The sequence below is a fragment of the Meleagris gallopavo genome, chromosome 2, assembly GCF_905368555.1.
Source record: "Meleagris gallopavo chromosome 2, MGAL_WU_HG_1.1, whole genome shotgun sequence".
NCBI classification, from domain to species: Eukaryota; Metazoa; Chordata; class Aves; order Galliformes; family Phasianidae; genus Meleagris; species Meleagris gallopavo.
In genome coordinates, this window is record NC_139405.1 from 81067069 (window position 1) to 81089833 (window position 22765).

General features: G+C 46.6%; 3 protein-coding genes across 3 annotated transcripts; all 3 read left to right on the top strand.

The window, feature by feature from the left end:
• The first annotated feature begins 27 nt into the window (after window positions 1–27).
• LOC146545063 (uncharacterized) lies at window positions 28–3903 on the top strand. Its single transcript, XM_085217805.1, has one exon. It carries the CDS (start codon window positions 872–874, stop codon window positions 2192–2194), a length of 1323 nt encoding a protein of 440 aa, XP_085073931.1. The 5' UTR covers window positions 28–871; the 3' UTR covers window positions 2195–3903.
• Window positions 3886–6917, top strand: LOC146545064 (uncharacterized). Its single transcript, XM_085218445.1, has one exon. The coding sequence runs from the start codon at window positions 3886–3888 to the stop codon at window positions 5206–5208; it is 1323 nt and encodes a 440-aa protein (XP_085074571.1). The 3' UTR covers window positions 5209–6917.
• Window positions 6900–9320, top strand: LOC146545065 (uncharacterized). Its single transcript, XM_085218446.1, has one exon. The coding sequence runs from the start codon at window positions 6900–6902 to the stop codon at window positions 8220–8222; it is 1323 nt and encodes a 440-aa protein (XP_085074572.1). The 3' UTR covers window positions 8223–9320.
• Window positions 9321–22765: the final 13445 nt, after the last annotated feature.

Here is a 22765-nt window from a genome sequence, read left to right on the forward strand (position 1 = left end):
GAGTCCTGGAGCATGCTGGGAAGCATCCGGGGCACACTGGGAATTCTCAGCTGGGCCAGTTCTGCAAAGATCCTGTGCACATCAGCTTCACAGAGTAGGCTCACACCAAGGAGCCTTCCCAGAAAGGGAAAACGGCGGCAAAACACCACAGAAAGATCTGTTGGGAAAGGGAGTGAGGCCCTGAGGCACGGCACCTCAGACTCCCTAGTCTGTTTCATCCCTCTGATTATTATTGCTGACTGGTAGTTCAGGCCAGCAGCCATGAAGTCGCTGCGCTGTTGAACGAGACTCTGCTGCTATCTGTCACATGGAACATTCAGAAAGCATTGATGAATGCCAATGGGTGCCATTTTTTCCACATGGGGGAATTCAGTCACACACATTTGTTTCATACACTCTTCCATGTTAGATGTATTTTTGTCAGACTGCCCCACACACAGACACAGCCCAAGGAGGTTGTGGATGCCCCATCCCTGAAGGCATTCGAGGCCAGGCTGGATGTGGCTCTGGGCAGCCTAGTCATAGCAGGGAGGTTGAAACTATATGATCACTGTGGTCCTTTTCAACTCAGGCCATTCTACGATTCCATGACCTCGTGTGTTCATGAAAATTACAGAGTGCAGATAGATTGGAAAAAGGGGAGGTGGAATTTGGGTATAGGGTCCCCAGCCCCAAGCTGGGTGCACGGTGAGAGGCATTGTGACATCACAGGGTGGGGCATGACATCAGCCTTTATTGAGTCACATGGGCAGCCTCCCCCAGCTCAGCTCAGAGACGTGGGGCAGTCACTCTGTCCTGGTGGTCACTGCTGGAGCTCTGCTCTGGGTGACAGCCACTTGTGTGTTGAGAGTGGTCCTTGCGAGAGAACAGGATGAAGCTCAGCCTGATTCTCGTCCTGATTTTAGTTCTTTTCATGTCTTCAATTCCTGGCAGTTCCAGCTGCCTCAGCTGGGTCCGGAATTGGGACAGAAAGCTGCTCCTTCCCAAGGAGCAGCATCCCTTAGAGACCAAGAGTCAGACCTCCGGCTGGCTCTGTTGGTTTGGAGTAACCACCTGCCCCGTCAAGATTGAGGATGGGAAAAAAACCCAGGTCCTTCCCGAGGAGCAGCGTCCGGTTGACACCAAGAGCCAGCCCTCCATCTGGCTCTGCCGGTTTGGAGTAACCACCTGCTCCACCAAGATGGAGGACGGGAACCAAAACCAGGTTCTTCCTGAGGAGCAGCGTCCGGTTGACACCAAGAGCCAGCTCTCCATCTGGCTCTGCCGGTTTGGAGTAACCACCTGCTCCACCAGTATGGAGGATGGGAACCAAAACCAGGTTCTTCCTGAGGAGCAGCGTCCGGTTGACACCAAGAGCCAGCTCTCCATCTGGCTCTGCCGGTTTGGAGTAACCACCTGCTCCATCAAGATGGAGGATGGGAACCAAAACCAGGCTCTTCCTGAGGAGCAGCGTCCGGTTGACACCAAGAGCCAGCCCTCCATCTGGCTGTGCCGGTTTGGAGTAACCACCTGCTCTACCAAGATGGAGGATGGGAACAAAAGCCAGGCTCTTCATGAGGAGCAGCGTCCGGTTGAAACCAAAAATCACACCTCCAGCTGGCTCTGCTGGTTTGGAGTAACCACCTGCTCCACCAAGATGGAGGACGGAAACAAAAAGCAGGTCCTTTCAGAGGAGAAGAGTCTGGTTGACACGAAGAGCCAGCCCTCCATGTGGCTCTGCCGGTTTGGAGTAACCACCTGCTCCACCAAGATGGAGGATGGGAACAAAAACCAAGTCCTTCCCGAGGAGCAGAGCCCAGTTGAGACCAACAGGCAGCCCTTCATCTGGCTCTGCTGGTCTGGACTAAACACCTGTCCCTGGAATGGAGACAAAAAACTTGTGCAGCCTGAGGAGAGGCTGTCCATTAACGCTGAGCGCCATGCCTCCACCTGGCCCTTCTGGCTTGGCTTTTCTGCACTCCCCAAATGGGTCCCGTACAGGGTCAACAAGTCTGTTGTTCCAGAGGGCCCAAATCAGCAGTGCCCGTGCACTGAGGAAAAGACCTTCAGCTTGCGCGACATCCTGCGTCACCTTTGGGACTTCCTTAAGCAGATAACCTGTTTCCTTAAAGATCACATCATAGACTACCGTGTTTTCCGTCTGCTTTGGGTTATCATCAGACTCTGGAAAATACTGAGACAACGTCAGCGATAGGTAAGCAATTGAGATTTAATATGCATGCAGAGAACCGCAAAGGTCTGGTCTGTGAAGGCTTCTAAGGAAAACAGACCTCCAGAGGTCCATCAGCTCTCCCCAGAGACTTGCCTGGTCATGGGGCTGACACCCAGCTGGAGACCCCTGTGCCAAACAGGGCATGCCAGAAGCCCCACGGGCTGCTCCAAGTCCTGTGAGGCTGGAAAAGTGGTGCAGGAATCAGAGCCCTGCAGGGTGATGCTCTGCAAAATGAGCCTGAATCCCTTTCTCTGTGCCCATGCTGTGTCACTTTCAGGGAACAAACGGCCTCAGCTTCCACCGTAACAGAGAGTGATGTCCATGAAGCACTTCTGTCCATCTGGCAGCCTGTGGGTCAAATGGTGACAGTCAGCTGGTGGGGCGGGACACACCTCAGCCCAGCAAAGATTCCTGCACTGAAGGCACTTCTGATGACACTTCTGATGACAACAATCTCTTCTACTGGGTAGACACCAACCTCTCCCAGATCATCACCTCCATTTCCTATCAGGCATGAAATGAATAAAATCATTATTACTTTAGCCTGTGTGATTGTGGTGGCAGTGGGTCCGGGACAGCAGCAGCACTAAAGGCATTGGTGCAGGAGAATGCTGCTGTATCGGGTTTGGAGGCACGTTCCTAGGGAGAACAGAGGATGCTGGGGTAGGGGAAAAGAGGCACTGGTGGTTGTGAGGTACCCACAGACTGCTGTGCCTCAGGGGGAAGAGAGAACATTTTGACTGGGAGCCCATGTCCCATTGAGGTAATGCAGCGTCCCCCAGAGTACACGGGGAGGTGCTGTGAGTCCTGGAGCATGCTGGGAAGCATCCGGGGCACACTGGGAATTCTCAGCTGGGCCAGTTCTGCAAAGATCCTGTGCACATCAGCTTCACAGAGTAGGCTCACACCAAGGAGCCTTCCCAGAAAGGGAAAACGGCGGCAAAACACCACAGAAAGATCTGTTGGGAAAGGGAGTGAGGCCCTGAGGCACGGCACCTCAGACTCCCTAGTCTGTTTCATCCCTCTGATTATTATTGCTGACTGGTAGTTCAGGCCAGCAGCCATGAAGTCGCTGCGCTGTTGAACGAGACTCTGCTGCTATCTGTCACATGGAACATTCAGAAAGCATTGATGAATGCCAATGGGTGCCATTTTTTCCACATGGGGGAATTCAGTCACACACATTTGTTTCATACACTCTTCCATGTTAGATGTATTTTTGTCAGACTGCCCCACACACAGACACAGCCCAAGGAGGTTGTGGATGCCCCATCCCTGAAGGCATTCGAGGCCAGGCTGGATGTGGCTCTGGGCAGCCTAGTCATAGCAGGGAGGTTGAAACTATATGATCACTGTGGTCCTTTTCAACTCAGGCCATTCTACGATTCCATGACCTCGTGTGTTCATGAAAATTACAGAGTGCAGATAGATTGGAAAAAGGGGAGGTGGAATTTGGGTATAGGGTCCCCAGCCCCAAGCTGGGTGCACGGTGAGAGGCATTGTGACATCACAGGGTGGGGCATGACATCAGCCTTTATTGAGTCACATGGGCAGCCTCCCCCAGCTCAGCTCAGAGACGTGGGGCAGTCACTCTGTCCTGGTGGTCACTGCTGGAGCTCTGCTCTGGGTGACAGCCACTTGTGTGTTGAGAGTGGTCCTTGCGAGAGAACAGGATGAAGCTCAGCCTGATTCTCGTCTTGATTTTAGTTCTTTTCATGTCTTCAATTCCTGGCAGTTCCAGCTGCCTCAGCTGGGTCCGGAATTGGGACAGAAAGCTGCTCCTTCCCAAGGAGCAGCATCCCTTAGAGACCAAGAGTCAGACCTCCGGCTGGCTCTGTTGGTTTGGAGTAACCACCTGCCCCGTCAAGATTGAGGATGGGAAAAAAACCCAGGTCCTTCCCGAGGAGCAGCGTCCGGTTGACACCAAGAGCCAGCCCTCCATCTGGCTCTGCCGGTTTGGAGTAACCACCTGCTCCACCAAGATGGAGGACGGGAACCAAAACCAGGTTCTTCCTGAGGAGCAGCGTCCGGTTGACACCAAGAGCCAGCTCTCCATCTGGCTCTGCCGGTTTGGAGTAACCACCTGCTCCACCAGTATGGAGGATGGGAACCAAAACCAGGTTCTTCCTGAGGAGCAGCGTCCGGTTGACACCAAGAGCCAGCTCTCCATCTGGCTCTGCCGGTTTGGAGTAACCACCTGCTCCATCAAGATGGAGGATGGGAACCAAAACCAGGCTCTTCCTGAGGAGCAGCGTCCGGTTGACACCAAGAGCCAGCCCTCCATCTGGCTGTGCCGGTTTGGAGTAACCACCTGCTCTACCAAGATGGAGGATGGGAACAAAAGCCAGGCTCTTCATGAGGAGCAGCGTCCGGTTGAAACCAAAAATCACACCTCCAGCTGGCTCTGCTGGTTTGGAGTAACCACCTGCTCCACCAAGATGGAGGACGGAAACAAAAAGCAGGTCCTTTCAGAGGAGAAGAGTCTGGTTGACACGAAGAGCCAGCCCTCCATGTGGCTCTGCCGGTTTGGAGTAACCACCTGCTCCACCAAGATGGAGGATGGGAACAAAAACCAAGTCCTTCCCGAGGAGCAGAGCCCAGTTGAGACCAACAGGCAGCCCTTCATCTGGCTCTGCTGGTCTGGACTAAACACCTGTCCCTGGAATGGAGACAAAAAACTTGTGCAGCCTGAGGAGAGGCTGTCCATTAACGCTGAGCGCCATGCCTCCACCTGGCCCTTCTGGCTTGGCTTTTCTGCACTCCCCAAATGGGTCCCGTACAGGGTCAACAAGTCTGTTGTTCCAGAGGGCCCAAATCAGCAGTGCCCGTGCACTGAGGAAAAGACCTTCAGCTTGCGCGACATCCTGCGTCACCTTTGGGACTTCCTTAAGCAGATAACCTGTTTCCTTAAAGATCACATCATAGACTACCGTGTTTTCCGTCTGCTTTGGGTTATCATCAGACTCTGGAAAATACTGAGACAACGTCAGCGATAGGTAAGCAATTGAGATTTAATATGCATGCAGAGAACCGCAAAGGTCTGGTCTGTGAAGGCTTCTAAGGAAAACAGACCTCCAGAGGTCCATCAGCTCTCCCCAGAGACTTGCCTGGTCATGGGGCTGACACCCAGCTGGAGACCCCTGTGCCAAACAGGGCATGCCAGAAGCCCCACGGGCTGCTCCAAGTCCTGTGAGGCTGGAAAAGTGGTGCAGGAATCAGAGCCCTGCAGGGTGATGCTCTGCAAAATGAGCCTGAATCCCTTTCTCTGTGCCCATGCTGTGTCACTTTCAGGGAACAAACGGCCTCAGCTTCCACCGTAACAGAGAGTGATGTCCATGAAGCACTTCTGTCCATCTGGCAGCCTGTGGGTCAAATGGTGACAGTCAGCTGGTGGGGCGGGACACACCTCAGCCCAGCAAAGATTCCTGCACTGAAGGCACTTCTGATGACACTTCTGATGACAACAATCTCTTCTACTGGGTAGACACCAACCTCTCCCAGATCATCACCTCCATTTCCTATCAGGCATGAAATGAATAAAATCATTATTACTTTAGCCTGTGTGATTGTGGTGGCAGTGGGTCCGGGACAGCAGCAGCACTAAAGGCATTGGTGCAGGAGAATGCTGCTGTATCGGGTTTGGAGGCACGTTCCTAGGGAGAACAGAGGATGCTGGGGTAGGGGAAAAGAGGCACTGGTGGTTGTGAGGTACCCACAGACTGCTGTGCCTCAGGGGGAAGAGAGAACATTTTGACTGGGAGCCCATGTCCCATTGAGGTAATGCAGCGTCCCCCAGAGTACACGGGGAGGTGCTGTGAGTCCTGGAGCATGCTGGGAAGCATCCGGGGCACACTGGGAATTCTCAGCTGGGCCAGTTCTGCAAAGATCCTGTGCACATCAGCTTCACAGAGTAGGCTCACACCAAGGAGCCTTCCCAGAAAGGGAAAACGGCGGCAAAACACCACAGAAAGATCTGTTGGGAAAGGGAGTGAGGCCCTGAGGCACGGCACCTCAGACTCCCTAGTCTGTTTCATCCCTCTGATTATTATTGCTGACTGGTAGTTCAGGCCAGCAGCCATGAAGTCGCTGCGCTGTTGAACGAGACTCTGCTGCTATCTGTCACATGGAACATTCAGAAAGCATTGATGAATGCCAATGGGTGCCATTTTTTCCACATGGGGGAATTCAGTCACACACATTTGTTTCATACACTCTTCCATGTTAGATGTATTTTTGTCAGACTGCCCCACACACAGACACAGCCCAAGGAGGTTGTGGATGCCCCATCCCTGAAGGCATTCGAGGCCAGGCTGGATGTGGCTCTGGGCAGCCTAGTCATAGCAGGGAGGTTGAAACTATATGATCACTGTGGTCCTTTTCAACTCAGGCCATTCTACGATTCCATGACCTCGTGTGTTCATGAAAATTACAGAGTGCAGATAGATTGGAAAAAGGGGAGGTGGAATTTGGGTATAGGGTCCCCAGCCCCAAGCTGGGTGCACGGTGAGAGGCATTGTGACATCACAGGGTGGGGCATGACATCAGCCTTTATTGAGTCACATGGGCAGCCTCCCCCAGCTCAGCTCAGAGACGTGGGGCAGTCACTCTGTCCTGGTGGTCACTGCTGGAGCTCTGCTCTGGGTGACAGCCACTTGTGTGTTGAGAGTGGTCCTTGCGAGAGAACAGGATGAAGCTCAGCCTGATTCTCGTCTTGATTTTAGTTCTTTTCATGTCTTCAATTCCTGGCAGTTCCAGCTGCCTCAGCTGGGTCCGGAATTGGGACAGAAAGCTGCTCCTTCCCAAGGAGCAGCATCCCTTAGAGACCAAGAGTCAGACCTCCGGCTGGCTCTGTTGGTTTGGAGTAACCACCTGCCCCGTCAAGATTGAGGATGGGAAAAAAACCCAGGTCCTTCCCGAGGAGCAGCGTCCGGTTGACACCAAGAGCCAGCCCTCCATCTGGCTCTGCCGGTTTGGAGTAACCACCTGCTCCACCAAGATGGAGGACGGGAACCAAAACCAGGTTCTTCCTGAGGAGCAGCGTCCGGTTGACACCAAGAGCCAGCTCTCCATCTGGCTCTGCCGGTTTGGAGTAACCACCTGCTCCACCAGTATGGAGGATGGGAACCAAAACCAGGTTCTTCCTGAGGAGCAGCGTCCGGTTGACACCAAGAGCCAGCTCTCCATCTGGCTCTGCCGGTTTGGAGTAACCACCTGCTCCATCAAGATGGAGGATGGGAACCAAAACCAGGCTCTTCCTGAGGAGCAGCGTCCGGTTGACACCAAGAGCCAGCCCTCCATCTGGCTGTGCCGGTTTGGAGTAACCACCTGCTCTACCAAGATGGAGGATGGGAACAAAAGCCAGGCTCTTCATGAGGAGCAGCGTCCGGTTGAAACCAAAAATCACACCTCCAGCTGGCTCTGCTGGTTTGGAGTAACCACCTGCTCCACCAAGATGGAGGACGGAAACAAAAAGCAGGTCCTTTCAGAGGAGAAGAGTCTGGTTGACACGAAGAGCCAGCCCTCCATGTGGCTCTGCCGGTTTGGAGTAACCACCTGCTCCACCAAGATGGAGGATGGGAACAAAAACCAAGTCCTTCCCGAGGAGCAGAGCCCAGTTGAGACCAACAGGCAGCCCTTCATCTGGCTCTGCTGGTCTGGACTAAACACCTGTCCCTGGAATGGAGACAAAAAACTTGTGCAGCCTGAGGAGAGGCTGTCCATTAACGCTGAGCGCCATGCCTCCACCTGGCCCTTCTGGCTTGGCTTTTCTGCACTCCCCAAATGGGTCCCGTACAGGGTCAACAAGTCTGTTGTTCCAGAGGGCCCAAATCAGCAGTGCCCGTGCACTGAGGAAAAGACCTTCAGCTTGCGCGACATCCTGCGTCACCTTTGGGACTTCCTTAAGCAGATAACCTGTTTCCTTAAAGATCACATCATAGACTACCGTGTTTTCCGTCTGCTTTGGGTTATCATCAGACTCTGGAAAATACTGAGACAACGTCAGCGATAGGTAAGCAATTGAGATTTAATATGCATGCAGAGAACCGCAAAGGTCTGGTCTGTGAAGGCTTCTAAGGAAAACAGACCTCCAGAGGTCCATCAGCTCTCCCCAGAGACTTGCCTGGTCATGGGGCTGACACCCAGCTGGAGACCCCTGTGCCAAACAGGGCATGCCAGAAGCCCCACGGGCTGCTCCAAGTCCTGTGAGGCTGGAAAAGTGGTGCAGGAATCAGAGCCCTGCAGGGTGATGCTCTGCAAAATGAGCCTGAATCCCTTTCTCTGTGCCCATGCTGTGTCACTTTCAGGGAACAAACGGCCTCAGCTTCCACCGTAACAGAGAGTGATGTCCATGAAGCACTTCTGTCCATCTGGCAGCCTGTGGGTCAAATGGTGACAGTCAGCTGGTGGGGCGGGACACACCTCAGCCCAGCAAAGATTCCTGCACTGAAGGCACTTCTGATGACACTTCTGATGACAACAATCTCTTCTACTGGGTAGACACCAACCTCTCCCAGATCATCACCTCCATTTCCTATCAGGCATGAAATGAATAAAATCATTATTACTTTAGCCTGTGTGATTGTGGTGGCAGTGGGTCCGGGACAGCAGCAGCACTAAAGGCATTGGTGCAGGAGAATGCTGCTGTATCGGGTTTGGAGGCACGTTCCTAGGGAGAACAGAGGATGCTGGGGTAGGGGAAAAGAGGCACTGGTGGTTGTGAGGTACCCACAGACTGCTGTGCCTCAGGGGGAAGAGAGAACATTTTGACTGGGAGCCCATGTCCCATTGAGGTAATGCAGCGTCCCCCAGAGTACACGGGGAGGTGCTGTGAGTCCTGGAGCATGCTGGGAAGCATCCGGGGCACACTGGGAATTCTCAGCTGGGCCAGTTCTGCAAAGATCCTGTGCACATCAGCTTCACAGAGTAGGCTCACACCAAGGAGCCTTCCCAGAAAGGGAAAACGGCGGCAAAACACCACAGAAAGATCTGTTGGGAAAGGGAGTGAGGCCCTGAGGCACGGCACCTCAGACTCCCTAGTCTGTTTCATCCCTCTGATTATTATTGCTGACTGGTAGTTCAGGCCAGCAGCCATGAAGTCGCTGCGCTGTTGAACGAGACTCTGCTGCTATCTGTCACATGGAACAAAAATATAACAGAATATTGGTGAGAAGGCTCAGCCTGTACTGCCATACCATCAACATCTGTCTCTGATGTCATCACCTAACATAATAAAATGGGAGGCATTGTTTTCAGAGCAGCCTGTACAGAATTTTGCAGGCCCTCGTGTTCATTTTATTATGTTCATACCCAGTATTTACAGATCATAGAAATGTTTTAGTTGGAAGGGACCCTGAAAGGCCACCTAGTCCAACTTCTCTGCAATGAGGAAGGGAAATCAACAGCTAGATCAAGTTACTCAGAGTATCATCCAGTCTGAATCATATATACAATGAATATGCACATTAAAAGAAATAGGAGACATTGTAGCAATAGCAAAATGAAAGAAGAACTCTAGAAATCTTAGATTTCCACTGAGGTCTGCCTAACTCATATCTCCAATTTTGCTTTTCCAATAATGAATCATATTTAGATTAGATCATTGTTCACTGTGAAAAGCCAGCCTTGGAGATCTTGGAAATATACCTTGGCTTACATGAGAACCACTTATAATTCTTACAAAACTACAGGATATAGTGTGACACACAAGAACCACTGGGTTTTTGAGGAGAGGAGGAAGAAACTGCCATAGACGTGTTTGGGCAAAGTCAATCTCCTGCTGGGTCTGCTATTTATGTATTATTAAATGGATTCCATGTAGTCTTTGAAAGAAACAGAAGATATGAATGTAACTGAACAAACTATAACCTATTGATATTGTATAGTGCAAAATAATGGATTTGTAACCCTGAAAAATTTGGGGGAATTTAACATGAACAGTCTGGTAAGGGACAGTTAGTGGGCTGTCTGGGAAGCTCTGAAGTACTGAAGGCACTTGGCTCCAGCTAAAGCCATCTGGAATATTTCCATTTGTACTCCAATCTTAACAAGAAAGAAATGTCAGAGAGGGTAGGTAGAGTCATAAAATTTAGGGAGCCATCTGGAAAGCCCTAGGAAACATCTGAAGCCCCAGTTTTCTGTAGCTAGGACATACCAAAAGAACCAAAAGTGACAGGCATAGAAAAGAGATAGAATCCCTTTGTTAAACACAAATACAAAAAAAAAAAAGTGTACTTCTAATATATATTTTATCTGTAAATTTCATCCGGAAATGTATCTAAAAGCATGATGTTAAGTTACACTTATTGTGTCTTAGTTTTACCACAGAGCCATTCCAGTGTGGAGGGCAAGACAAATCTGCATGGAATCGGCAAGCACTGCGTATAGAAATATGCTGGAAAGGATGGGGTGTGCAGGCCTAGGATGGCCTTCACATGGTGATAGGCACCCTGCCCATCCTGGGGTTGGGAGGCCAAGCCAGCGCTCCATGAAATGCAGTGTTCTTCTTGTGAGGAAGAAAGCATGACACCCTTAATAACTTGCATAAGTTTAGGTTAGCTCTGAAGTAATCAGGCATTTGGATTCAAAGATCTTTGTAGGTCCCTTCCAACTCAAGTATTCTATCCTACAGCAGATGTACAGCCCATGGCACCCACACATTAATGTTGTGCAACCCTTTGCACATCACACTGCTGCAAAGATGTGAAGAATTGTAGTTGACAGACATAGCTGATGCTGGCAGGTCTGTGCTGTACAAAACATTTCAGCTCTCCCAGACCTGCCGAGCTAAAGCTGTGGTGGAAAAATTATGAAAAATGTCCAGATTGTGGGGTTTTTGCTGTGAAGTGGCTGTACAGTATCAGTTCAGGAACGTAAATCTAGACTTCAGAGCAAAGCAAAGGTAGGTTTCTTTTGCTATCTTCTTGTCCCCAGTGAGGCCCTCCTACTATATTAATATCTACAGATTTAAAGAAGTTTTAAATCCTGAAGAGTTGAAGAAGATCTCTTCAGTCAGGTTGCCTTGTGAACTTACAGTATGAAGAAAAAAAAACCAAACACAACAGGAAACCTAATTGCTTATCTACTGTTGGAAGCTGATACAACATTTCCCTAAATTGAGTCCAACTTTTCTGGCCTCTGGAGGGACAACATTGGAAACAATTTCCAAAGTCTTCCAGTGGAACATGGGCATTCTGCCATTTACACACAAGTGAAGAAAACATACTCAAAACTCAGCAAATACAAACTCCAGGTTGACTGCCCATATTTTGTCTTTCCCAGCCACTGAAAGCAGCCAAGATCCATTTCAACCTGAGAAGTACAAAGCCCAGAAAACAACACATGCTGCAACAGTTTGTCCATACTGAAAGATGCCAAGCACACAATAACACACATACGTATGGTCACTGTCCAAACCTTTGGGAACACATGACCATTCTAGAACCAAGTGATATTAACTTCCTTTTGCTGAAGGGAAATTTCTTGCATAAATTAGCACAGCAAAGGCCCTGTACACCCAAGCCAGGAGCGGACTTCCCTCCAGACACAAAATCCTAATCTTGCTAGATGAGGTTCTTAAAGTGAACCAGCTTCTCCTCTGTTTGGTCAGATGCCTCTGAGTCAGAGTTAGACAGGAGATTGTAACAGCAGGGAAGTGAAGTTGTGTGTGCCTCCCTTGCTCAAGTAAGTGTCAGCATCCCAATTCTTTGGGGCACAGTTTTGTTGTTAAGACAGAAAAAAATACAAACCAACAAATAGCGCAAAAAAAAAAAAAAAAAAAAAAAGCTCTTTACAAAACCTAGAGATACTGCCTACAACTTCAAGCCAGTGTAATCCCCAAATGAAGCTGCCTCTTGACCATAACATTGCAGTAACTACTTTGGCAGAAAGGAGAACTGATTTTGCTAAACATGTTTATTTAATCGGACCACTGGTCAGGTTCTTCTTTCAGCTCACTGCCATATACTCTTCTTTTTGAAGGAATGTCCAAGGCTGTGAGACTTGATGCACTAGCCAGTGTTGAACTTGGGCATCCTTCAGAAGAGAGAATTGAACTTCTGTCCTGCCTCTGCAAATATATAAAGCAGGGTGAGCGTGCTTAGCAGCACCTGGGCTGGTCTTGGATGCAATATGATATAAAGAAAAATGAAGAACAATGGCAGAAACTCCCTGTCCTCAAAATAAGACAGCATGCCACGCCTCAGTAAAAGAGCACAGAATTCCAAAGTCTATTCCAAGTATCTGTGGGAATGCAGTGAAACTGACTGCAATTGTGGTGATGCTGTGAGCATGCCCAATCCAGAAAACTGCCCCTGAAACCAACTGTCATCTGCAGCTGCCAAACATTGCCAGCCACCTCATTAGCAGTGAGCTGGAGCTGTCAGCAAGAACAGCTGCCAGGACGAGTTATAGCTGCTAAACCATGAGCTCGCTGAGGACCAGTGGGTGCTTTGGAAGGCAAGACTTGCCCAAGGCAAGGCCTTCATGCCAATGGAGCTTCTCTTCCAGTTCAGAAGCACACCACCTCTGAGAAAGAGCTGACTTCACACCCTTCATTTCATTCCCCTTTTCACATTTGCTCTATGGATAGCTTCAGTTTGGATTCAAAACAATTTTTTTCCCCACAAAGAAAAGAAAAAAATCTAGTATCTCAAAATAACCCCCCAAAGAAAACAAAATGAATGCAGTAACCAAAGCAAAGTTCTAACTCAGAGAAGGAAAATTGGCTTCAGCTCCATGAAACCAACTAACAGCCAACCACTCCAGACCACCTATCCCACTGCAATTTTACAGAGAAAGAGCTCAGAAAGTGCAGATAGGATAAATAAGGTGGAAAGAAAAGAGCTAAAAGTGACAGAAGAAGCAGTTAGTTATTTATCTCAAATAAATTAAATTTGTTATTGGTCACTGTTCCTTTGAGATTAACAACAGAAAATATTTATTCAGTGGTTTCTTACCATCTTTCAAAAGCCAGTGATTTTAGATTATGTGCAAAAAGCTGGCCTGAAAAATTTACAGACTTGCCCACCAGGATGTCTAAATAATAAGTATCATTTGCTCTCTGTAGTGGTGTAGCAGGTAGCCACATCTCACTCCCTCAGAGAAGAAAGGAAACCCTGTTGTGTTAAGAACTATACAAAGAGATGGAAATGTCGGGCTCTGCTCTGGGAATTAAAGGAGGCTGAAAACAGAGAGATAAAGAGAAAAAAAACAAACGATGAGAAAATGTTGCTGGCAGAGATCCCACGGTCAAAGCTTGCAGTTCACATGGATTTTTATAGCCTTCAGATAAAGACAGGTTGCATCAGGAGCCTCAGAGACCCCTGAGTGTCTCATTGCAGGTGATTTTAGAGAGTTGCCCTAATAGGATGGAGACCAGAACGCAGGAAGTCACAGAAGCTGGTAGCTAAAATTTTTAGAAGAAACTGAAGCAGCTAATCAGTAGTAGCAACTGGTTTCAGTGCTGAAAGACAAGGAAGATGCATGATGATGACAAGAAATGAGGCTAATAATTCTGAGTGCAAGTGTCTCTCATCAGAGCAGAGCAGAGGCAGGGAGAGCCTCTGGGTGACTGAAGGTCACAGGGTGGTTTGACCCCATCAGTGACTGAGGATCAGCAGGACAGGACTGCAATCGTAAAGACATTAAAATACTCAAGACAAAAGGCTTTGAATCAGAGAGTAAGAAAAGCTAAACTAACGGAGAATAACACGTTATTGAAATAGCCCAAGCTTGCGAAGTATAACAAATGTCCCTGCTTTATACATGTAAATATGCTTTTCATTTTCTTTTTTTTTTTTTAACCTTAAGTGAGTGCCCCTTTGGAAGGAAAATTCATTGATTCACTAGCAGTTTGCTAGTAAGCAGCAGCCTGAGGTCCCACCATCACCCTGCTTTCAATTTGGAAGGAGAGAAATGGCTTTAGGGTGCCTTTGGAGTACAAATACTTATTTCCCTGGAGTAGCTTCCAGGTAGCAAAGAAAACTTAATTCGCTATAAAATCCAACTTTAAGTGTCCAGCTTTAAATTAAAGGGCTGGCATTTAGTTCTGTTGACCAGACACAAGTTGAAGAAGGGCATAAAATGTGGCTTAAGGCAACAAATTATGTTTACTAAAACCCCCCAGTGGAATCCACTACTGTGCAGAGTGGTCATGAAGTGCTGATGCAATCACTGCTCAATACGCATCTGATTGTGAAGGAAGAACAGTACTACAGCACTAATGATGAGCCCAAGGTGGTAATTTCTTTTCCAACTACTAAACAATCTTCCAAAGGAAGCTAGTGTTCAAAAAAAAAAAAAAAAAAAAAAAAAAAAAAAAGAAAAAAGAGCATCTCACTCTCTTTTCATCCACTGCTAGAGGAAATGAATCATAAAATCATCATAGAATCTTTTGAGTTGGAAGAGACCCTATAAGGTCATATAGTCCAACACCCTGCAATGAACAGGGACATCTACCTCTCTCTCTGAGCAACCTGTTCCAATGTCTCACTACCTTAATTATAAAAAACCTCTTCCTAACATTCAATCTAAATCTCTTTAAGCTTGAAACTATTTTCCCTTCCTCTATCACAACAGACCCTACTAAAGAATCTGTCCCCTCCTTTCTTAGAGCTCCCCTTTAGATAACAGAGGCCACTCTCAGATCTCCCAGAGCCTTCTCTTCCTCACGCTGAACAGCCCCTCCACTCAGTCTGTTCTCAGAGAGGTGTTCCGCCCCATGGATAAATTTTGTGGCCCTCCTCAAGACACACTCCAGCATGTTCACGCCCCTCTGACGCTGAGGACTCCAGACCTAGACACAGTGGGTGTTGTGGGCTGTGAAAATGGACATGAAGACAGCACTGAGATTTCCAGTTACAAGTCTGTAATGGTTTAAAGTGTCCTGAGAGCAGGAACAAGTAGCAGGTGCTGAGCTAGCATATTTCTCCTGCTACCCACAGAGAAGCATTATTGTAACTGCTGAAAGCAGCCTTTAAGTGGCCTCGCCTGTGAGGGGAGAGATGCCAAGAGATATATATTTTGGAATGTAGGTAGTGACTCTTCCACAATGTGCCACTTGTGGATGATATACAGAGCAGCACACAGTTCATTGACTTGGTGAAATTATTAACTGTAGGTCTTAGTGCTTTGATTCAGTGCTCGGCTGAGGTGTGAGGCTAAGCTGTGCAAGGCTGGCAGGCAGCAGGCGGCAACCTGGCTGTCTGAGCAGGGCTGGGGAGTAGGATGGATCTTTCACCATCTCACAGCATGTGTTCAGGTCAGTGGCACTGCCCCCATCCTGCACAAAAGGCTGATTGCTGATCGAATGATGATAGATCTCCAAGATCATCTGCAAAATGGGAGCAATTAGTAGTGAAGAGGGAGGGAGACATGTCAGCCTCGGGGTTCTAGACTCAGCCATTGCAACAGCCCCTCTTGTGACAAAGGCTTAAAAGTTTAATCTGACTACAAAATAAAGATGACATAGGAATAGAAAATAAAAACTAAGTACTGTATTAATGACAATTAAGCCTGATGCTAACCCTGCTTAAATTTGTACATCAGCATAACTTCCAATTTGAACTTTCATTGCTTCCTGGGTTTTTTCATTTCTCTTGACTTTTGTTAGCCTTTCATTACAGGTCCTTTCTTTGTCCATTTATTCAGCAAAATCTTTATTGATTACGATGAGAAGAAAAATCATCAGGGTCTGCTGCAGATCTTCAAACAGTGGTTGAATCTGAAGTTATCTGACAAGTTTAAGTAGATTCAGTTTCATACCTGAAGCCGAGTCAGAAACAGGGTTAGACCTTGACATCAAACTTCCCATGAAAAGAGAAATCTTTGTAAGGGAAAGAGCTTTCCTTTCAAGCTGGATAGCACTGCATTGTTTAACAGGAATGACACAACTAAATATTATTTGAGTTGTTTGCATTGCATGAATGCAGGGGAATAATAGATAAATGTTGAGGTATTGTTTTCCTTCCTGCCTCATTTGGCAAGGCCCTTTTTAATATGGAGCTGCTTCTTCCCTTGTGATTACAAAGACACCTTCATCATAGATTAGTCAGTCATAAAGGGAGAAGAGAATTTAGAGTAGAATACGCCAGCACACCTGAAATAGCAAAGCAACATGGGACAAAAAAGCAATAAATATGAACTAAATATTATGATCTAGGGATACTTTGAGGATTGCTGGATAAAATACTGAGTTAAATTTCTTCACATAACAAGTGCAACATGCAATTCATCATTATTTTTGACAGTATATTCTGCAACATGTGGGCATTTTCAGATGACCTGTGCTAAAAGCTGTGTGGGAATTGAGTTATGCTCCTTTCTAAGGAGGGGAAACAACCTGAGCCCAAAGGGTTTCTCTGCTCTGAGCTCTCAGAAGGCCCTCAGCTCCCCTGCAGAGATCAGAGTGAGTGCTTCAAAGCCTCCTCTCTGCTCTTTAGCAAGGGCATTAACTGTGAAACTCTGCAGCTGACAGTAGAAACAAAAAAGAGAAGACTGCCTGCACCATCATCCACGTCCCCATTACTGCAGAGTCTTTCATACACCAATCAATCAGTTTCCAGTCCAATAGTTAGTCATGTTCTCTGTTATAGCCATGAGGTTCTACCATGTGAGGCAATACTCTTGGAGATAAAAAGAGTCTTTCCCATGCATGAATCAACAGAAGTATCAAAGAGGCCAAAGGCTTTCTAACAGATTGACTGTATTGATCCCCCTGTGCAGGATCCTTCATCCCCATGCATGATCTGTAGGCAACACGTTAACATACAGGACCGTCGGAGGTGACTTATAGCTCCTTGAAATTGAAGGCAGAACTCCTGTGGTGCAGGATGTGAGGTATTGCAGATTGCCACCTGCTTGCCAACTCCCCTGAGGATCTGGGCTTCTCATGGGGTCTCGAGGGTGAGGAGCATCCTGCGAGCACCCTGTCCGCATTGCTCTCATCTCTGCGTTGATGAGGGACAGCCTCAGCTCACAGCACTCGCTCTTCTGGGAACTCAGCAGGGGGGGAAAAAAAAAAAAAAAAAAAAAAGGAAATGCACATAGAACTTCCCAACAAGAAAAGGGAAGATGTGTTACCACAGGAAAAAGCCTGCTCTTCCAGTAGATCAAGAATTTGTGATTATTTCTCATCTTTCCAGGAGGAGGGAGATGAAATTATAACATGCAGATCAGGCCATTCAATTCTGTCCATAATACCATCTGCATTTGTGATCCACATATGTGCAGAATGTGAAATTTAAGAGTACTTTAATTTGGATGAACTTCATTTGGAACAAGGCAATGAACCTTATCAGAGAGTTTCTTGTATGAGGCAATGTGAGGATTTGTGTGGCTGAGCCCTGGAATACAGGCATTTTCAATATCTACCCTCTCATTTTTTTTCCCCCCCAACATAATGGTTTCCTAGATTCAGCAGAAAGCAAGAGAGTTTCTATCCATTAGCTTGTTTATATGCTTAGTTGCTGGTGATTTGTATAACTGATTATTAACCCTTGAACTCCCCTAGCAGTGCATCTGGACTTTTAATTGAACAGGGTCCATTTCTATCTGATAGCAATCAGCCACCTATTCATATTACTATTTTTCTAAAGGTCATGCCTAAATTGAAAATCCAAACCTGTGATTCAGCAGGAGGGTAGGTCAGAAATGTAGGTGAAGAATTTACCCAAGCATCCTCTGCTTGCCCCTGCTCCATGCCGTGCCTTCCCTCCCTCCTCTCCTCAGTCCGTCACCAGTTTTCTTTCAGTTTGCTTCCCCTCCTGCTTATTCCTCCTTCTGTCCTCACTCATTGTATCTTGCAGATTTATATAAGGAAAATTTATTTCGCACATAAAAAGATGTGGGCTTTCCAAGATGAGACCTGGAGTAATGAAAAGCCAATATATTTGTCTGAGATGTTAATGGTGAAAGACCAGCTATCATTGGCAAAGCCCCAAACCAATCCTGCTGCCCACCAAAGCATGAACAAGTGCAGTCCAAATCTCTCCAAAACCACTAAGAACTGTTAATTTACCCCAATACAAGCTCCAGTGAGTTTTTTTCTGAGTGGGGTAAAGAAGGTGGACCAGCCCCTCTCATCCCTCCCCCCCCCCCCCCCCCTTACTGCATCCTAACCGAGAGCCAGATCTTTGTGCTGCCACAGCCAGCAGGAACCCTGCCATTCATTTCCCCAAAGCCCTGGATGTGAGCCCATTTTCTTGGCAGCTGATTTTTGAAAGAAATATTCAAACCCAGATCTCTTCTACCCTGAGCTTCAGGATGGCGAAAAAAAAAAATAAAAATAGAGTTTCAGGTCTTTGATTAATGCCTTCAAAACAATTTCTCTCATTTTTTGTGGCTTCTTGAAGCACATCTGCCCTTCTGCACTAGATCCCATAAAATGAATGTTCTGGCATTAGATTGCCATAGCCATCACTTTCTTTGCCTGCTTTTAGCATAGCGCAGTGTGACACAAACCACAGACATGATGACTGGCAGCAGCAAGGAGAACTGTGTGTTGCATAAGTGAGTGCCTCACAATGAGGAGAGTAAAGGCAGCCCTGTCCAGTCTTACCTTTTCTCAATCATTTTACATAGGTTTTAATCTTCAACATTTCCCCTCCCCCACCCCCTCCCCACACTTCTATCATCCTCATGGTTTCCACCAGCAGTTAGCTCTGTAAGACAGCATCTGATTGCCTCAATTACTCTTCAGATAGCAGAAGCACCTTTCCAAAATAATGCAAGAGCCCTATAGGATAATCCAGAGAAAAGGATGAAAGGAGGGAAACAGATAGAAGGACCTGAATGATGGTGAAGGAGAGGAATCCCTCCAGGACCACTGTGACTTTTGAACAGTTGACTTGTCCTTCGTGGGACACTTTGGTGCCTAGAAAGCAGGGCATGGAATGGATTCTTTAAGCTTTGCTTTTGCTGCAACTTCAGGAAAAAAGCAATTGGAATTGGAAATGCACCCCCCCACACACCCCTCCAAATATACATCTGGTAGATCCATTGAGAAATAACTTCAGAACCAGATCCTCCCTGCTGGAGAGTGCATTTGTTGTCCACAGAACCTGAGGCATGACACAGCCTCAAAATATGTTCCTCTCACTTCGTACAAGGGGGAGCTGAAATGGAGACAGTAACATTGATCCCAGCACTGTGGGCAGGGTTGGTAGCAGCATGCGCTGCCCAAGTACAGGAACCATCCCAGCCTTGGTGGAAGCAGGTATTTCTCAGTCTAAACACATCTCCAAAGTAGTAATGATGATCCGTTGAAACATATTCTCCTTCTCCATCCGTATGAATGAAAGTAGGCATATGCTGTATAATTAACATGTTCTTTGCCCTTCTCTCCCACACAGTAAATTCTTTATCTCAGATGCTAGTTGTTGTGCTGTCATTTTTTATGACCTAAGGTCTTCCCTTAAAATCTTGGCAATGGAACTGTTAGAGCAACTGTCCCACTATAAATAGTTCAATTTCATTAAGACTTACCAACAGAAATGCAATCGCTGTCTCTCTCGCTAAATTACAGCCCCAGCAGCCTGCCTCCAATGCAGCACAGCCTTCATTACCCACGTAGGGGACTACTTTTTCCCTTAAATCGCTCACACACTATTTCCCTCCTATCATTACAACTCCTTACTGCAAAATCCTTTTGCAGCTAGATTTAAACAAGCTCCTCATAGTCTGGGAATATCACCTATACTTGATTCACTGCTTCTGCATCACCAATGGGATTCATGGGATTTCTATTTTCTAAATCTTGAACTTAGAAAACTTAACCATTTGCTTGGCTTTATCACAAAAAAAATGGCCTCCCCTCTCTTGCTTTCTTCTTTCAAGAAGATATTGCTAGGTTCTCTTCTGATCCTGCTGCTTCCCTGAAATGATTTAGAACAGCACTGCACTAGCCCAGCTCCAGCACAAATAGATCTCAATGCACTCTGCTTCAGGAGAGCTAGTAAGCGAGCAGAGAGCACAGCATGATCAGAGAATAAGAAAATATGATCTGTGAGAGAAAGGGTGAACAATGATATCTTCATTACTGAGAGAAAGAGGCTGAGGGAGCAAGACAGTACTCAGGCAGAATTTATAGTAGAGAAGAGTCAATGGAATGCTTTGTAAAAAGGAAAATCAGAAGAAAATAAGAAAACCATACTGATGAACCCTAAAAATGTAGTGAAGCATTGGAATTATTGCCAAACTGGTAGCTCCTCTACTTGATACTTTCAAATACAGAAACTCTGAAACATCTGTAAGGCACAACAGAACCACAGCTGATCCCACTCAGAAGAGAGGAGTATTATCTTTGGAAGTTCTTCTGAGTCCCTTTGCTATGATTCAGTCTTTCTCAACCTCACCAAAAACACTGAAACATCACTGTTTTAGTAAAAAAGCAGAAGTTGAGTGCTGGTTACAAAGAGACAGGAAAGCAAATAAACAGCAGTATCAACAGACATACTACCTCTATGAATCTTAATGGATTAGAACTGCATGATTTTGAAAGAATAAATAAAAATAAGCAGTGCTACCTGTTTTCAATTGTTAAAAGGAACTCAAAACTAAAAAAACAAAACAAAAACATGTTAAAGCACATTTTACGTTAAGTTTAATAAATCATAATGAAAAAATATTTTACTCACTGCAAGATAGTGAGACACACACATCTTGTGAAATGGGGGTCACTCCAGAAAAGTGAATCATGTTACCAGGATCAGGAAAAACCTACAAAATGCACTTACAAAGTTAACCGAAGTGCCCAATTGTACCCCTCTGCATCTTTCTTTCAGGAAGGGCAGTCAGTTATGCACCTTTCACTGAGGCTGGTGAAGGGGTCTCCATTCCATAGGCCAAGAAAGGCAATAGGGGCAGATATGGGATGCACAGCACACACAGGGGCTCACAGCAGCGCAGGGAGATTCAGGGCTCCCTATCTGCATCTCAATGGAAAACCAATGGCATGGCCTCAGTTGCTAAAAACCTCGGGAATTTAACTACTAAGATTCTCAGGAACATTGATGTTTTAGCAGAAAACTAACTAGAATGGCACTGAAGATTTCAACGTTGAGCTTGCCCAGCATACAAATGAGCCGATTGCTCTCTCTCACCTCCAGGCATTAAACTGACTGCATATTTAGCCTCTGATCTGAGAACTAGTCATCTTCTGAAACTTCACAGGCACCAATAAGATGAGCTTTGTCCATCCAGGTCTGTAGACAGCTTTCAGAATGGCAAACAACTGAAAACTGGGACCTGACTCTTTTAGCTACACAGGCAGGCTCAGGGATGGCATAAGTCTGAATAAAGCAAATAGCTTTAACATAAATAGGTTTCCTTTCAACATACGAACAAAGAAATAGATTCACTTTGTTTTATCCTATCCATGTTAATTTGGCAGCTGTAGCAGGAGGAGCTTATTTTTGTCTCTAAAATAAGATCCCACCAAACTCTTACAGAGAGAACATCAAAGATTAAGGCAATTTCAGAGTCACTTTTCAGACAGACTGGTGGAAGTAAAAAGACACGTATTATGTTAATAGTAAAAGAGAGCTAGAAGATGAGAGGCTTCAACAGAATGTTATTTAAGAAAGGAGAGAGGAATTTATAGATTTCATTAATGGCAAGTGGAAAAGCAACTATCACTGTAAAAGCGGCTTAAAATAAAGGAGCAGTAAGAATGAAAGATGGTTGAGCACTATTTCTCAGCTACAGCTTAAAGGTGAAAGGCAGGGCGCTGGGCAGAGCAGGGCAGCAGTTGGTTCACAGGTACATGGTTTAGTCAAGCAGAAACAGGACAGGGCCAGAGCAGATCTGTGGCTGCCAGGCTGCAGCCTAAAACCTTCACAGCAACCAGAGAGCGGGTGTGTAACAGGAACCACCAGAGCTCTTTAAAAACAGCCATAGAAGTTCCCAACATCACAAGCACTTACAGAAAGAAATTATTTCATCCAATTTCCCAGACTTCATTTCAAACCTCCTCTGGGTTTCAAGTCTGTGGGGAGTTGCGAGTAGAATTCAATGGCTACTTAATTCCTCTCCCACCACTTCTGCCTTATTCTCTCAGCAGGATGGAAGGTGCCTTTCAGCCTTGCTGTTACAGGTGGCTGTACCCCACCCCAAACCATCCTCCCACAGGACAGCCAAGCAGAGACTAGTTCTCTCACACATGCAAAACTTAGAAAGAGTTTTGACAGAAATAAGCACAGACCCCCAGATCCTAGATTTCTAATCCTGCTGTAGGTTATCATTTCTTTCTCTTATGTTCAGGCCTCAAAACATCAACAAAAGATAACCATGTCATAAGTTACAAAACTCCAAGAATAAACATATTATGGAACCTCATTCCTTCTTACATCCAAAATCTGTGAAATATCAGTCACAAAAAAGGTCTTTCTATAACATCCCTTTTGTTGAGGCATACTAGAAACATAAAGCAATTGTACAATACCTTCAATAGGCAAAGAGATCCCACACTGTGGTTCTCTATAGGTCATCACTAGGAATGCTTGCAGTGGCCAGCAGAAGATAAATAGCATAAACAAGACCTTCAGGTGATGCTCATTA